At 40.9% G+C, this 18,441-nt stretch overlaps 1 protein-coding gene across 2 annotated transcripts in view; it reads left to right on the top strand.

Annotated features, from left to right (window-relative positions):
• LOC126168040 (cohesin subunit SA-1) overlaps positions 1-18,441 on the top strand; it is a 152,583-nt gene that overhangs the window by 14,860 nt on the left and 119,282 nt on the right. For both annotated transcript variants that reach the window (XM_049920526.1, XM_049920525.1), the window contains exons 3-5: positions 9,151-9,425; positions 17,081-17,274; positions 17,430-17,603. In XM_049920526.1, coding sequence (XP_049776483.1) covers positions 9,151-9,425; positions 17,081-17,274; positions 17,430-17,603 — 643 coding nt within the window. The remainder of the gene's footprint in view (positions 1-9,150; positions 9,426-17,080; positions 17,275-17,429; positions 17,604-18,441) is intronic.

Here is an 18,441-nt window from a genome sequence, read left to right as displayed (position 1 = left end):
TAAAGTAGTAAAGGAGTTTTGCTATTTGGGGAGCAAAATAACTGATGATGGTCGAAGTAGAGAGGATATAAAATGTAGACTGGCAATGGCAAGGAAAGCGTTTCTGAAGTAGAGAAATTTGTTAACATCGAGTATAGATTTAAGTGTCAGGAAGTCGTTTCTGAAAGTATTTGTATGGAGTGTAGCCATGTATGGCAGTGAAACATGGACGATAAATAGTTTGGACAAGAAGAGAATAGAAGCCTTCGAAATGTGGTGCTGCAGAAGAATGCTGAAGATTAGATGGGTAGATCACATAACTAATGAGGAGGTATTGAATAGAATTGGGGAGGAGAGGAGTTTGTGGCACAACTTGACAGGAAGAAGGGACCGGTTGGTAGGACATGTTCTGAGGTATCAGGGGATCACAAATTTAGCATTGGAGGGCAGCGTGGAGGGTAAAAATCTTAGAGGGAGACCAAGACCAAGACTAAGCAGATTCAGAAGGATGTAGGTTGCAGTAAGTACTGGGAGATGATGAAGCTTGCACAGGATAGAGTAGCATGGAGAGCTGCATCAAACCAGTCTCAGGACTGAAGACAACAACAACAACAACAATTCCTGCATGTCGTAAGAGGCGACTAAACGGAGTCTCACATGTTTGGCTTTTGTGATGGTCTCCTGTCGGGTTTGACCTCCATACTTTCAAATTTTTCCAATGCCTATCTCCCTGTGGCATGGGGACTCCCGGCAATGGCCATCTTGCGAAGAAGCCTCAGTTCTTTGTGGAGCATTTAGAGGAAAAGTTTGGGGAGGTGGAGGGCTTGTCATAAATGCGCTCTTGGGCAGTTTTGATAAAAACAGCATCCTCTGCCCAGTCACGGGCAGTACTCGCTTGTGACAGATTGAGGGATGTTTCTGTTACTGCCATGCCCCGTAAGAACTTAAACATAGTCCAGGGCACTATATTCCACAGGGACCTTCTTTTACAGTCTGATGACGAGCTGTGCCCCAATTTGGAGCGGTGAGGTGTTAATTTTGCCTGGTGCATTCATTGATATCTGAGGGATAATCAGGTAGCCACTGGTGCCTTCCTCTTGGCCTTCGAGGGTGATATATTGCCTGAGAAGGTCAAGGTGATGGTCTACCACTGTGATGTCAAGCCCTATATCCCTCCCCTGATGAGGTGCTTTAAGCCCTGGAAGTTCGCTCGTATGTCTTGACGCTGTGTTTCCAACCTCACATGTTGAGACTGCGGATACCCATCACATCCCAATACTCCATGTATCCTGCCTCCCATCCGTGTCAACTGCGGAGAGCATCATTCACCTTGCTTGCCAGACTGCAGGATTTTACAGAAAGAGAGGAAAATCATCGACTATAAGACCCTGTACCGACTGACCTACACTGAGGCAAAAAGTAAATTTGAAAGGCTCCATCTGATGTGCGTTTCAATGTCTTACGCTGCCGCTATAACTGCAGTTCCAGCCCCATTCGTTGCACTGGTTCCGGTCAGCACTCGATGTTGTAAGACTACACCTGCCCCCTTGATGGTGGGGGGCGCTTCCCTCCCTGTTCCTCCTGCACCACCTACTTTGGGAGCAACACCACCCCACCTCCCCACCATCGGGGACGTTTGACCCCACTTCTAAGCTGGAGCAGCGTACCACTTCTTTGGCTCATCTCGCTCGGAAGGAGTCCCTTGGGTGCCTTCCCTTCCTAAGTTTCTCCTAGTGGGCAGGATGACACCCGCCAGTGGCTGAAGTGTCCATAAGCAGCTGATCGTGGGGCTTCATGATTCTCCTCAGTCCCAGAGACTGAATCCATGAAGCCCACCCAGCCAGAGAAACCAAAGGAGCAGCGAGAAAAGTCAAGAAAGAAGACCTCTAAGACCAAGGAAATTGCGTTGGCAACCACCACTACCACCACCACCACCACCACCACCACCACCACCACCGCCACTACCTACCAGCTCTGCATCTGAGGATGAGGTGGAGATTCTGGCGTCCCCTGACGACCTCAATCTCGCCTGTACCTCAGACGCAATGGTTCCATACTGAGGCTCCTTTGGTGACGGTAGGTGACCTCCTTGGTCCCTTCCCGCCTTTTTTGCCCGTGGACAGTCATTCTGCAGTGGAATTGCAGCGATTTTTTTCCACCACCTTGCTGAGCTCCAACAACTTATCAGCCTTCACCCTTTTGTCTGCATTGCTCTCCAGGAAACTTGGTTTCCAGCAATCCGAAACCCCCGCCCTCTGTGGCTATCAGAGTTGTTAAAAGAATTGGGCAGCTTATGCGAGGCTATCTGCTAGAGTTTACGTCTATGTTCTTAACTCTCTTTGCAGCAAGTGTGTACCTCTTCAAACATCTTTATCGGCTGTCACTGTTCTGGTGTGGATGCCTCAGGCTGTTACTGTCCGCAGTATCTATCTTCCACTGGATGGTGATGTCCCACAGCATGTATTGGCTGTGCTGATAGCCCAACTACCGCCACCTTTTCTGTTATTGGGTGACTTTACGCCCAACTGCAGAGCTTGTCGCCATCTCTCGCATCCTAGAATATATCCTCTCCTCCCCAGGCAAGTCCTTCGTTATCTGTATTGGCTCCCTGAGCGGTTTATGAACTATTGACCAGTGTTTTCCCTGCTCACTTCTGGTGATGTGTACCCAGGAGTCCTTCCATACTCTTGCCCGTTGCGGCCACTCCATGGTCTTTGTGTGGACCTCGGGTAATGAATGTGTTGACACACTGGCCAAACTGGCTATCAGCGCACCGGCCCTGGAGATTGGCCTTCCAGAATGTGGTCTCTAGTCAGTATTGTGGCAAAATGTCCATGGTACTTGGAGTGAGGAATGGTGCACCCTGCCTTCCCCCAACAAATTTTGGGTTATCAAGGAGACTACAGGTGTGTGGCACTCCTCCGTGCGAGCCTCCTGCAAAGACTCAGTTGTTCTCTGCCGGCTACGCATTGGCCACACCTGGCTGATGCACTGTCATTTATTGCGCCATGAGAACCCACCTCAATGTTTCTGCGGGTCAGCGTTGACAGTGGTCCACATCTTGTTGGACTGTCCGCTTCTAACTGTGCTCAGACAGACGTTTGCACTGCCTGACACACTCCCTGCTCTTTTAAAGGATGACGCTGTAATGTCAGGCTTAGTTTTGAGTTTTATTTGAGCAGGGGGCTTTTATCGCTCAATCTGAGGGTTTGTCTGTCTTCCATCTTGTGTATTGCATCTGGCCTTTGGCCTACGGTTTTTGATTGGGGTTTTTAGTGTGTCTCTTGGTGGTTGGCTTTTCCTTTTTTGTTTCCATGGTCAGCCAACCATTTTATACGTCTGTGTGCCTTTAATTCCTTGTTTTCTAGTCTTTCTTGTTCTGTGTTGTCCCTTGTTACCACCGTTGCTTGTTTTTATTCCTTGTGGGTTTTCATGATCATGGAGAAAGGGAACCAATGGCCTTTGTAGTCCGGTACCTTCAACCCCCACAAACCAGCCAACCATAAACCAAAAATTTGAGTAAAACTGAAAGTTGCGGAAATCCCAGTTTCAAGCATACAGAATATGACAAACATGATGACACTTACTACACTCTTGAACAAACATAAATAACATGCAAAATATTAAATTTCAGCAATAAATTGAAAATAATAGGACAACCACAAGAAGTTGGTGGTTTCGAGCAAGGACAACCTAGACATGCAACTCTAATGATAATACCACCTTTTCAAAATAAATATTAACCCACAAATCAAGCACATGAAATTCTCAACATTCAACACAACCAAAAAATGCAAGAATTGAAACCGGGCAAATTTCTCGTGACCTATATAGTTAAAAATGAAGACTCTAATGCCAGTGACCCTCCTACAACATAAAAACCCAGTACAGCAAAGAGAAAGCACACACAGTTCCAAAACCCTATCTACTGATTTTACCTGAAACTTGTTACAGCTAAAATGATGTCTCCAGTACCAAAAGTCAACACACAAATTGTTAAATCCAGTATCCTAACTTTCACATACGCTATCCAAAAAGAAATCCACATCACAACAAACCAAAACTGACTCACATAACTAATATAAAAAAATGTGAGAAAACAACAGTGATAAACAAGTATCCAAAGAAAATATTTCTTTTGCTTCAGTATTGTTTTTGGTTAGTTAGCAAAACCAACGAATATGATCATGAAAGATATGGTGATAGTTTGACTGTAGCAAACCTAAATGTCCAGGGTAGGTTGAAAGGTGACAATTTGGTTGTGAATTGACCAAGTGGGGTCCAAGGCATCAGTTAAAATCTGTTACTGCAATATAACAGCATATCCGTTACTAATTGAAGTTAACTCTGAAAGTATTGGACCTTGAGGCAGTGGTGAAACTGAATAACTTATGGGTTGCTCACATGCTGAATACTTATTGTGCAATAGTATTGTTATTATATTGCGTGAAATGGTGAGGCCAAGAATGGGACAATATTATTGCTTAATATCTATGCCTGGACAATTCAGTGAGGACTAATTGGCATTCCACAACACATACTGCGACTACTTATGTAGGTGCTGTCTTCACATACTGCAAAAAGAAAAATGAGGAAGTGACAGTGGGCATAAAAGTGGCTATGAAGGCGTTCTACACAGGCCTTACTAACACACTAAAAGAACCTGCAACAGAGCTGGACAATTATCGGAAATTTTTAAGGGTGAACAAGGAGTTTTTCATCAAATTAGTGAACCTTGTTACATGCTATGTACACAGAAAAGATACCGTGATAGGGGCAGCAATCAACCTGTGGAAAGATTATCCATTACACTACATTACCTCACATTTTCATCATTCACTGCACTCACTGCTACCAACTTTATTGTAACGATACATTGAAGCTGTTTGCACCTGCTTGCAAAAGTACATCAAAGTAAATGAAGCGAACACAGTGGCAAAGTTGTCTACCACAGGGGAAAGGTAAACTACACTGAAGTGCCAAAGAAGCTGGTATAGGCATGTTGTTGTTGTGGTCTTCAGTCCTGAGACTGGTTTGATGCAGCTCTCCATGCTACTCTATCCTGTGCAAGCTTCTTCATCTCCCAGTATCTACTGCAACATACATCCTTCTGGTATAGGCATACGTATTCAAATATAGAGATTTGTGAACAGGCAAAATACGGTGCTGTGGTCGGCAACAAGTATCTGGTGCAGTTGTTGGATGAGTTCTGCTGCTACAGTGGCAGGTTATCAACATTTAAGTGAGTTTGAATATGGTGTTGTAGTCGGCACACGAGCGATGGGACACAACATCTCCGAGGTACCAATGAAATGGGTATTTTCCTGTATGACCATTTGACAAGCGTACCGTGAATCTGGTGAAACATCAAATTTCTGACATCGCTGCGGCCAGAAAAAGATCCTGCAAGAACGGGGCTAACAATAACTGAAGAGAATCGTTTAAAATGACAGAAGTGCAACCCTTTCGCAAATTGTTGCAGATTTCAATGCTGGAACATCAACAAGTGTCAGTGTGCGAACTGTTCAATGAAACATCATCAGTATTGACACAAAGTCTATCGCCTCGCCTGGGCCCATCAACACTGACATTGGACTGTTCATGACTGGGAACATGTTGCTTGGTTGGACGAGTCTCATTTCAAATTATATCGAGTGGATGGATGTGCAGGTATGGAGAGAACAGCATGAATCTATGGACCCTGCATATCAACAAGAGACTGTTCAAGCTGTCAGAGGCTCTGTAATTTGGAGTGAAATGGGACCCCTGATACATCTGGATAAGCCTGACAGGTGACATGTACTGATGATCTGCATCCGTTCATGTCCATTGTGCATTCCGATGGACTTTGGCAGTTTCAGCAGGACAATGTGATACCCCACGTGTCCAGAATTGCTACAGAGTCGCTCCAGGAACAATGTTCTGAGTTAAAACACTTCCACTGGCCACCAAACTCTGCAGACATAAACTTTATTGAGCATACCTGGGATAAGCCTGCCAGGCTAGCTGTGCGGTCTAACAAGCTGCTTCCCAAGCTGGAAGGTGTGCCAGTCCCTGGCACAAATCCGCCAGCCAGATTAGTGTCAAGGTCTGGATTGCCGGACAGCCTGTGGATGGTTTTTAAGGCTGTTTTCCATCTGTCTTGGCGAATGCGGGCTGGTTCCCCGTATTGCGTCTCAGTTATGCTGTGTCGGTGATTTCTGCGTGAACACCATTTTCATGTGCTCATACACCATAATTACTCTACCATGCAAACATTTGGGGTTACAGTTGGCTGCACGAGACGTTCCCGGGGGGGGGGGGGGGGGGGGGGGGGGGGGGGGGGGGGTCCACTTGGGGCCGAACCCACAATAACCCTGGGTTGGATGTTGGGCAGCAGTGGGGTGGGTGGACTGCTGTGTGGGGTTGTGAACTACTGAGGGCTACAGCAGGACAAAGCCTCTCCGTCATTTCTAGGTCCCCAGTGTAATACTATACATTATCTGAGGTGCCTTGCAACGTGTTGTTCAGAAGGGATCCCCCCCTCCTTGTACTCCTACGGATTTAAGGATAGCCCTGCAGGTTTCATGGTATCAGTTCTCTCCAGCACTACTTTAGGTGTTAGTTGAATCCATGCCACATCATGTTGTTGTAATTCCGAATGCTCGTGAGGTCCCTACACGATATTAGGCAGGCGTACCAGTTTTTTTGGCTCTTCAGTGTATATCAGAAAAGTGGGTTTTGTGGGAAGAGTCGAATAATGAATTTGCAAAGTAAAGGGTAGCTCCCTGTCATACAATGTGCAAACTGTTTGAAGTACTGAGAGCTTGACAAATTTGTTACTGGAGACATACTTGTTGAAGATGTTCTTAAACCATGGAATCTCTGCATGATCTGCCCATTAACCATTTCTTTGCTGGCATTTGCTGCGTTGTGTCAATTTTCTGGCATTCACAGGTGCATGTTATGCCATTGTGGTCCTCAGACACTAGTTCCTGGTGTAGTTTGTATGCAAGTTCCAGTAAATCATCTCTGGCAGCCTGTGGTGCCTTCCTACATTATTTTATTAGAAGTGTTTCCAGTGGTACCTCCGTTTCAGAAATTTCAGAGTCCTGAAAAAAAGAGCTAATTAAAAATATACAACATATTATCTAGTTATTTAGCAATTCCTAGACCCAACGCATTTCAGCTGCCTATGACTGCCACAGAATGGAATTGTGTGACATAACAGTTTAGTAAATCACAGCAGTTACTAATTACAGATTAAACATGTTAACTGTACAATTAATGGTGTACACACGCTGTTTACAATGTATGTCTTCAAGCTGTAACTACTGTAGCATACTGAATAGAACAGTTAAGCTGATTGGAAGCTAATATGATCTTATGTATATACAGAAAACAGTTATAATAAAAATAAACATGTATGCTCACTGGACAGCTGACCTGATCTCATTTGTCAATTCTGAGAACTGATAAAAGTCAAATAAACACATCTGCTTACTATCTTGATGCTATGTTCTTCAATTTCCTCAGCAGCTGTGGACAGTGAGGAACTCCATGAAAGTACCACATGATACTTCCATACATATCGTCCAGCTGGCTTTCTGATTTTGTGTTGTTGACTTCTTTCAGTTCTTTCTGAAAATTTGTATTTAGTAAACTGAATTTCTTTTTATATTGTCCTTAATAGGTGATGGATAAATTTCTTGATAAACTTTTAAGAGTACATTGCAGTCCTGATTTTTCAAGTCCTTGTTCATATATTCTTCGGATTTCACTTTCTAGAATGCACGAAGCAATCTAAAAACAAAATAAATTACTGTAGAGGGTGGGTAGGTATTGCTGTATATATGCCATAAATAATTCAACCTTCTGAATGAACAAATAAGCAGTTGCAATGCTATTTCTCTGCACATAAAAATGCTTAATGTTGTTTGTTTCTACAGTTAATTACTGAATAAGTATTATGTATGTAATCATACTACTCACTTGACTGCACTTCACCAAATTATACCTTGCCTGTATTTTCCTGTGTATTCATATTCATATGATGTTGCTGGATTTGTAGCTAACATGTCTGCAAATCATGAAGGCTCAGTGGAACTGCCTTTTATTGTGCACTACCACTGTTACTCATTACAATATATTGAGTGAGCAGCAATATTTTTAAAGCACTGCAATCTTCTCCAGTACATTGCACAAACTTTCAACACCACTCTCAGATGGTCATTTTTATTGCACTGTCTTCAATATTGCAGAATAAATATTGAATGTGTGAGACCCTCTTGAAAATTACTTTTTAATTTGACTGTCTTGCAAAATTTATTACAATTAATTGCTAGGGTTCAGTGTTAATAAATGCACAATACATTCCTTCATTTATTGTGAGCTGCTTGTGTATTGAATATTCATAGACTGTCTCATTTTACTTCTCAAAAGGTACTGGTTTCTTGTCATCTACATACAACAATGACTGAATGCATTGGTACTGCAGTGAGCTGTGAATAGACAATTGTCACACACTGATAGTAAAAAAAGGTTCTTAAAATGAACAGCAGCACACTAGTTTGACTACTTACACTTTACAAATTTCTCTCTCACAAAAGTGGTGGTTATCTAGTAGGAAATGTACTTTGGCTTTACAACTGTATCTTCTGTATCACAATAGATAGACGATAAGCAGAGTGACAGTGTCCTGCATTCTGTATTATTACAATAAAATGTCTAGCTAGAAAATATTGGTTACTGAAAATTTAGATCTTTAAACTGAGCAGAGGAGATAGTGATTGAGGATATTTTCTGGCTTCTGTCGCTCTCCAAAATCAATACACCACCAAAACTGACCAAAAGAAAAGAGACAGCCCCCTCATAAAATTTTACTAGTATGTTGCTCCCTTTGCAACCAAAATTTATTATACTCACATGTAATGGAAGGAGACACATCTGTGACTGATGAAATCCAGTACACCACGGCCCATGATGCTAGAGGAGCTCAAAGGAAGAGCTCAGCTGCAGTATGTGCAGTCGGTAAGGAATTTGTATAAGTATTGCCTATTAATAGATTATATTTTTAAACAGTCACAGCATTCCTTTCTCCGCTCACTGTATTTGTTTTGCAAGATTAGACTGCTTTAGCAGTCAATTTGTCTGCTAATCTCATAAAATTGTAATGTGTTCATGATTTTTCAGAGGTGAAGTCTACTCAGGCAATGACCAGTATGCAGGTGAGCCATCAGGGATGTATCATCATCATCAGCAGCAGCAGCAGCAGCAACAACAACAACAACAGCAACAGCAGCAGCAACAACTCTACTCACCATCTGCACAGCAACAAACACAGTATGAGGTCACTCAGCCACAACAGCAGCAGTCAGAGCCTAGTTTTGATCAGCAGTACGAGCAGCCAGCTACTCCACTTAACATGAGAATCCGTGTTACTCGTTCACGAGCACGTAGTGCAAATGGTAGGTCTCAGTCTCATTACATTTTTTGCAGATGGTACTGTTGTTGTGTTGACTGGTCCCAGTATGTAGAACATCTGTGGCTGAATCAGATAACAAAGTAATTGATAGCTGATTGTTTTCAAAATAGCTACCTTAGCAATAACAAACCAGAAAGTCAGCTTGGTCGTGCCATGTGTCTCATCCACTGCTATTATAGTGCTCAGCGGACAACAGTTGTGCCATTAAAGTAATATTTGTGGTTATGTTACCTCGTGTACTTTATTCTGTTTAAAGAATGTCTGCAACGAATAGTGAAAGTGAGCAGAAAAAGCCAAAACAGTGCTGCAGGTTGAGAGGAATCATAGAAAGGAGTTCAGTACTGAACTGCACAGCTGCTACTATGGTTGATGTGCAGATAAGAGCAAACTGACAGCTCCACCCCATTGCATATATATCAATCACACTGTCATTCTGATGTTCAACAGAGGGCTTCCAGTCTCTCCCATTTATATGCTGTATTCAAAACTAATAGTCAGAAACTTGTCTTTCATTTGGGTAATTTGTGTTAAATTAGTAATTTACTCCTCATTTCACTTATTGGAGTACAGCTGCTACCTTTTAGTTTTTTGGTTGGTACTTCTAATCATTCACATAGTAATAAGGGGGCACTGTGACTAATGCACTGGATGCGCACTTGGGGGGGGGGGGGGTGCAGGATCCAACCCACAACTGGCCACCTAGATTTAGATTCTCTGTCATTACTGAAATGACCAAGATGATCTTTTGAAAAGGGCGTAGTCACTTTCCTTCTCCTTCTGTTCCATGTACCTATAATTTCCTGTCTCATTGTGATGTTAAATCTTTTTCTTCATGTCTTTTTTTTTAAGCTCTTTCTATTTTGTTTTGCAGACATTGTCTCCAACTTTCATTTTTCATCATATTCCTGAAAAATGCCTGTTATAATGCAGTAAAATATTTCTGGTTCAATGGAACATAAAAAAAACATCAAATACCAGTTTCATTGCATAATGATTTGGTGATGTCATGTATGAAATCATATGTGCACAAACAGAAAGAGAACAGAACAGTACACATACAGAAGTTCTTTTGTGTCTACACTATTTTTTTGGAATTTCAGGTGTGGTGACAGACCAATATATAGTGTAGTCCGAGTCCTACATTGGGTTGGAAAGTGACAGTTTGATTGGTAGTTGGCAAGCACTATCTAACATTTCATTTAACCCAATATCTGTGAATTCTGTAGTGCATTTCGCATGCTGTATTTTTCTAACTTACCTTAGTTTTTGTGCATGAGAAGGTAGTGTTTCACTATATTTTTTCATTATTTTTTTGCGGAATTTTTTCCGCTTAAAAACATGTCTGATGCGTAATGAAACCTTCTTGTTGCCAGTTAGTGTCTTTGTTTCTACATGCATAACAGTATTACATGTTATCATTCAATACTCTTTTTTGTTATTATTCTGTTTAGATGTAGGAATGATGATTGGTTTTTCTGTTGCTTTCACACTGTAGGTTTGTAGGAAAAAAAAATTGTTTCTCTCTCTCTATTGCAGTGGTTACTTTCCCAGTCTACAGGAGTTTGAAGGGAGCTGATTGACCTCTCTAACGCTTATTTCCTACGAAACAGTTAGATGCCTAACATTTTCAACTTAACGTACAGTTAATCTGCAAAATTGGACAATTCAGTAATATGCCAAACTAGGTTTTGTTTCTCTACTTGAGCATTCTTTTTCACTTATTTATTTATTTATTTACAGTTTTTTCAGTTATCTATTTATCTTTAATTCCCACTTGTAATTCTAGAGAGAGATTTTCTTTAATTTCTGTGAGTTTTTCCTCCCAAATAACTGTGTACCAAAGACATTTTTGCCAGGTCTTGAATCCAAAATAAAGAATGTTCATGACACTTAAGTGAGGGATTGCAGTGCTTATATTATGCTTTTAATTCACAAGCACTAGTGTGCTATTTATCAACAGTCATTCTGACTTAATATTCTACAAAATTTCAAATCTTACTTAGTAATTTCATGATAACAGTCATTCCATTTTGCCATACCAGCTCTTGCAATACATACAAGATATCAGTTCTTTTCTAAGAGTAAGAGTGCACAAATTTTTTTAACAAGTAACTTTAATTTTTGCCACTTTTGTTAAAATATTCATTCAAAGCGCTGGCACGTCGCTAGACACACAAACTATATATATATATTCCCCCCCCCCCCCCCCCCCCTCCAATTTCACAAATGACTAATGTCAGCCATTGACTAGTGGCTAGAGACAGTTTTTCCCAAATAACAATTGTAAATGCTTCAAAAATAAATCAGAAGCAGTGTCCATGAATGGATTATGATGGGTAGAAATTAGAGCTGTTCTGTATAAATTATAAACATAGATATGACATTGTGAAATCTATGAACAGTGTTTATAAGAAGCGTGCACCGAATGACAGAGGATAATGAGTTTGAAAATGATTAGAACAGTAATCAGATGGAGTAAATTATTTAACAAAGGGAACACTAGATAGTGAAAAAGTAATGAACAGTGCAAGACACCTGGCTGAAAATGACTTAAAAGTTCATGGCGCCCTCCATCGGTAATGATGGAATTCAGTATGGTGATGGCCCACCCTTATCCTTTATGGCAGCTTCCATTCTCGCGACATATGTTCAATCAGGTGCTGGAAGGTTTCTTGGGGAATGGCAGCCCATTCTTCATGGAGTGCTGCACTAAGGAGAGGTATCGATGTCAGTTGGTGAGGCCTGGCACAAAGTCGGCGTTCCACAACATCCCATAGGTGTGTATAGGATTCAGGTCAGGACTCTGTGCAGGCTAGTCCATTACAGGAATGTTATTGCCATGTAACCACTCCGCCACAGGCCATGCGTTATGAATAGGTCCTTAGTTGTATTGAAACATGCTGTCACCATCACCGAATTGCTCTTCAATAGTGGGAACCAAGAAGGTGCTTAAAACATCAATATAGGCCTGTGCTGTGATAGTGCCACACATAACAACAAGGGGTGCAAGCCCCCTCTGAAAAACAGGAGCACACCAAAACGCCACCACCTCCAAGTTTTATTGTTGGCAGTACAAACTCTGACAGATTATGTTCACCGGGCATTCACCATATCCACACCATGCCTTCGGATCGCCACATTGTGTACCGTGATTCGTCACTCCATACAACATTCTTCCACTGTTCAATCGTCCAATGTTTACAATCCTTACACCAAGTGAGGCGTCATTTGGCATTTACTGGTGTGATGTGTGTCTTATGAGCAGCCGCTCAGCCATGAAATTCAAGTGTTCTCACCTCCGGCCTAACTGTCATAGTTCTTGCAGTGGATCCTGATGCAGTTTGGAATTTATGTGTGATGGTCTGGATAGATGTGTGCCTATTACACATTATGACACTCTTCGACTGTTGGCAGTCTGTCAGTCAACAGACGAGGTTGGCCTGTACGCTTTTGTGCTGTATGTGTCCCTTCACGTTTCCACTTTACTATCACATTGGAAACAGTGGACCTAGGGATGTTTAGGAGTGTGGAAATCTTACGTACAGATGTATGGCACAAGTGACACCCAATCACCTGACCACGCTCGAAGTATGCGAGTTCCGCGTATTGCCCCATTCTGCTCTCCCACGATGTCTAATGACTACTGAGGTTGCTGATATGGAGTACCTGGCAGTAGGTGGCAGTTCAATGCACCTAATATGAAAAATATATGTTTTTGGGGGTGTCTGGATACTTTTGATCACGTAATTTGTATATACATTCATTGAGAAAGAAGAACTCAAATTGGAATAAAACAGGACAAAAAAAAGTATTTTTGGTGTATTGGTAATTTATGCTTTTTATGATGGGGATAGATGTGTCAAACGATGAATGTAAGAAGGGTTTGTCAGGAATAACCTCTTTTTGGTCATCAGTCTACTGACTGGTTTAATGCGGCCCGCCACGAATTCCTTTCCTGTGCTAACCTCTTTATCTCAGAGTAGCACTTGCAACCTACGTCCTCAATTATTTGTTTGACGTATTCCAATCTCGGTCTTCCTCTACAATTTTTGCCCTCTACAGCTCCCTCTAGTACCATGGAAGTCATTCCCTCATGTCTTAGCAGATGTCCTATCATCCTGTCCCTTCTCCTTATCAGTGTTTTCCACATATTCCTTTCCTCTCTGATTCTGCGTAGAACCTCCTCATTCCTTACCTTATCAGTCCACCTAATTTTCAACATTCGTCTACAGCACCACATCTCAAATGCTTCGATTCTCTTCTGTTCCGGTTTTCCCACAGCCCATGTTTCACTACCATACAATACTGTACACCAGACGTACATTCTCAGAAATTTCTTCCTCAAATTAAGGCCGGTATTTGATATTAGTAGACTTCTCTTGGCCAGAAATGCACCTTTAAACTTAGGATGATACTATAGAAATGCCATGAACTTACAGCATTAAAGACACTATAGTCAACCTAAAAAGATAGTGATGATCACAGAGAAACAGCAGCGCAGCTGGTGTTTTGCTGGTTAGTCCAGGAATGGCAGTTTTATTTTGCTCGTTGCTTATTATACCTGAAAATACTTACCATGACAAAGCATCATGATGGTATGCCTTGTGAGAATGGCCAGTTTTACCATCTCTTTACTGTGAAAAGAGGTGACACAGCTATCAAAAAAGAAGGGAAAACCTGCCAGTAGAATTAGCCATTTAATGGTTTGTCAAAACAAAGGATTGGCTGAAATTGTTTGGTTAAGTGAGTGTGTATTTCATTACAAATTCAAAGATTCAGGATTTATTCCGTAGATGTTATTACTTTTTAAAGATGTTACCATGACTTTCACTGCCAAAACTATCCGTGTGACAAATTCCAGTTACACAATGTGTTCGTGTTGGTTTTTTTTTTTTTTACCACATGTAAACACAGATGAATTTCAGGTGGTAGAAAGTGTATTGCATCATTGTGGATGACTTTGATTACAGTGTTGTATTTGAAATACTGTGATTTTTAACAGTATTATAAATATACAAGAATGTGTATTACACACGAACTATTCAGTATGGATTTTATGTAACATGATAGGATGAGACATAGCAGTTTGAGTCACATTGGTAACAAAATTAGTTTCTATACCTGCAAGGAATAGCATTTCTCAGTATCGAAGATTAATTTTGAGGTTGTGATGAAGTAATTATTTTTTCTGGTGTGAATAATTTTTTTGGAAAAGGAATCAAAACTAGTTTAGCTTACCATAGTTCTTCATAACAGTAATATTACTTGGTTTTATATAAATGCGTACTTACGTATACTTTTATGTTCAGTCTCATAAAATAAGTGTCTGATTAAAAAGTGGGGGAACTGTGAAGTTGTTAAAGGTAACTGTTTTGAAAAAGTGGGAGCAAAGTGAAAACTGGTTGTTGTTACCCATAAGTTGTATTTGCTTGTATAGGTGTGTGATAACTATTTAGTTGTTCCTTAGAGATAGAATTTTCTTTATCTTCCAGTTGTGGCTAGTGATAAAGTATCCAGGAGCTTTCGGCAGTTCACTCCCCCCCCCCCCCCCCCCTGCATTGTCAAGTGGTGATTGTCATGTGATTGCTACTGCCATCCTTATGCAGCTCTACTACCATCCTGTAATGCCACTGGTGCTCATTCCAGCACCATTTACAGTAATGTTTTCATTGCAAACCTACCACATCTGTTTCAGCCTTCCAGTGACTGGTACTGAGCTGCACTTTTTTGTATGCCACTGTCTTGTAAGAAATTTTTATCTCAATCACTTATCCTTGCAACACCAGGGGATACACAAAATACCAGTGGGTGCGGATAGTTTTATGTGACATAGACCATGCTTATTGTTCAACAGTGCCATGTAGAATTCAGGTGAGTTTCCACCTACAGTATGCTGAAAAATCATTGGTAACAGATCATACTGTGCGAAATTAATACTGAGTTACATATCTTCGAGACATCTGTTATTAAACAGACAAGTGGTTTCTGGGTGAGCATATGAAAGAAGCAATTGAGATAAAATTTTCTGACAACAGTGTCAACAAAGATGGTGGCCTGGAGCCAAGCACAGTTTAGAACCTGCCCATCGGAAGTTTGAAGATGTAGTGGTGATTGCACGATGAAAACATTACCATGTACGAGACATGTTCAGAAAGTAAGTGTAGTAGACTTTTATATTTTTTAGAGAAAGTGTATTTGAAAAATAATTACAGGATATTGTTGATACGCTTGTCGACTATTTTTCCACATAATCATCATTCCGTTCCGTGAATGTGGTGAGCCATGGCACAACCTTCTTTATGCCCTCCTCGAAGAACTCCCCTTCTCACACGATGAAACTCTTTGTGCTCTTGCCTGTTGCTTGAAAATTTGATTCCACTTGTGTGTGCATTAAGGGAGAGGAAAAAATGATGACCTGAAGGTGCTAAAACGAGAATATTGGGGGGGGGGGGCAGGGGGGTTGGTTTCAAAGCATCCCAATCAAATAAGTCTGAGATTGCCTTGATAGTTGTGGCTGTGTGAGTACAGGTGTTGCTGTGCAACAAGCACACTACCCTCTGTTTATTTTGAATGCTCCTTTTGAGGTTTTTATAGGATGTCACAATATCATTGTGCTTTTATGATCACCCTTTCAGGCAGAAATTTAACCAAAATGATGCCTTTTTGGACCAAACCACCGAGGCCATGAATTTTTTGCTTAAAACTGTGGTTTTGAATGTTTTCGTGAATGTTGAAGTGGTGTGACACCACCGTGACAACTGTTTTTTTCCCCCCTCCACCCACCCCCCCCCCCTCCCCCATCATGTAATGAGCCACCCACATTTCAACTCCAGTCACAGTAGAGCTCAGAAAATCCTTACCTTCCAGTTCAGGTCACACCTGCATTTTCTAGTATTGTAATGTTTCTGTGAGTGTCTTATATGTGAGAGCTCTGAAGAATTGTGGAACTATTGCAGAAATTTCATCCACTGTCAATTGCCGGTAGTTTGATTTCCCCAATTTTTTTGCATGCACTGGTCAGAATGGAAAATCTTCCATTCCACTATTTGTAATGAACATTTGTTCTGCCACCAGTGAATTCCCTACATCACTTAAACACACTCATTCTCTTCATAACCTTTTTGCTGCACACTGTTATTTCTTCTACGACTAGGAAGTTCATCACAGCATGTCTCTACACACTTGGCGGGATTTTGTTACTGACATCTTTTGCACAACTGGACACTCCAATGTGAATTTACATACTACCACATTCCTTCGATGCTTAGTCCAGTCAGAAGATCCCCCTCTATTGCTCAGCATTGCCAGCCCTAAAAAAAAAGCCTGTTACGGTAACGGTACGCTTATTTTCTGAATACACCTCATATGGTACTGGAGGGAGAACCAGTGATGTCACAGATGGCAGTGCACCTATATAAAGACAGCAGCAGCCAGAACTTAATGGTAGCCGAGAAGTACGCGAACAAAAGCTTGTGGACATTTAACCACTTCACTCTACTGGAAGCTTGAGAAAATTTTGTCAGTATGTATTGCTATGAAACCATTCATTTGTACATGATTGTTATGTATCCTACTGAAACAGTATTGTTAGTACAACCTTCACTATACTTGATAATACAGTAATCTTTTGTTCCGTAGCTGCAGCAGCTGCTGCCGCTGCTGGTATAACTCCATCTACACCAGTTGCTCCTCCTCCACCACCACCAAAGCGTGTGCTTGCAAGTGAAGAACCTAGGAGACGTCGACCTGGCCGCAAACCCATTTCAGAAATGCTGTCTGAAGATGAAACGTGTCTCTATTTTGTGGTCCGTCAGGGCAAGATATCACTCCAGGTGACATATGTGTTAGATTTTTTTCTTTGTGGATTTTAATGATGCTTATGTGATTTATCAAAGGCTAATGGAATTTTTCTAAATAAAAAAAGTCTACTTATAGCTGAGGTGACTCGGTTTGTAATTGTAGGAAATGAGATTTTTTTGTGATATAGGTGATTGTGGATGACTGGATCGAGTCTTACAAGAGCAATCGTGATTCTGCCCTGCTTGCATTAATGCAATTCTTCATCAACGCTTCTGGTTGTAAGGGAAAGATCACACCTTCCATGCAGTCCTCAATGGAACATGCTGCTATCATCAGAAAGATGACAGAGGAGTTTGATGAAGTATGATTACAGTTTTCGGTAATTCTTCCTTAAGGTCATTCCGTTCAACTTATAAATGTACATTTTAATGCATTCACTTGCAAGTTTGTTCCTTAAATGTACTGATGCAGAGTATTGCAAAATATGATGCTTGCTTAATTGCTCATCTGCCCTTATCTTTTGTTGTGTATTTAAAGCTTGTTATGTTAGGCATATTACCTGTGTAATTACTGTTACTGAATGATTTATTCACAGAATTATTGTAATATTAGCTTTTAACCATTTTCATTTATTTTGTATTTGCTGATAATTTTCATAGTATTTCTATCTGTCCGCCTTACGCTGTGTGGTTGATAGTATGAGCTTTTTTTGTGTTTTATTTCATACTGTATATGTTGTATACCTAGTATGCTATTCCAGGGTCAATAATAGCTGACATTTCAGGAATTGCTTCCATATATTTAACTCATATGTGTTACATTGGCATGAATTATATTTGAAATGACAATTGTAATTTATCTGAGGAAGGTGAGAAGGTGTCTGTTCAAAATATTCCATTATTCCATACCTAGAAAACTGTGATGACGGGCATCTAACAAATCAATTCTTTTTTTTTTTTTTTCTTTTTTTTTCCTGATTCCTAGCTTGTTTGTACTATTGAGGGAAAGGGGAAAAGTAGATATAATTTTTAGATATACTTTCAAGCAAATGATTACTGAAATAGCATTTTAGAGTTTAGAATTAATTCAGAATATAGTTGTATCCAATAAAAGTAGCAGTTTCCAAACATATGCTGTCAGAACAAAACGAATACACTGCCACCTAGCTGGATAACCAAGAATGTGTTTTTTTAGGCATT

The sequence above is a fragment of the Schistocerca cancellata genome, chromosome 1 (genome assembly GCF_023864275.1).
Source record: "Schistocerca cancellata isolate TAMUIC-IGC-003103 chromosome 1, iqSchCanc2.1, whole genome shotgun sequence".
NCBI lineage: Eukaryota > Metazoa > Arthropoda > Insecta > Orthoptera > Acrididae > Schistocerca > Schistocerca cancellata.
The sequence above is the reverse complement of the archived record's forward strand: the minus strand, read 5'-3'. Positions and strand labels throughout refer to the sequence as shown.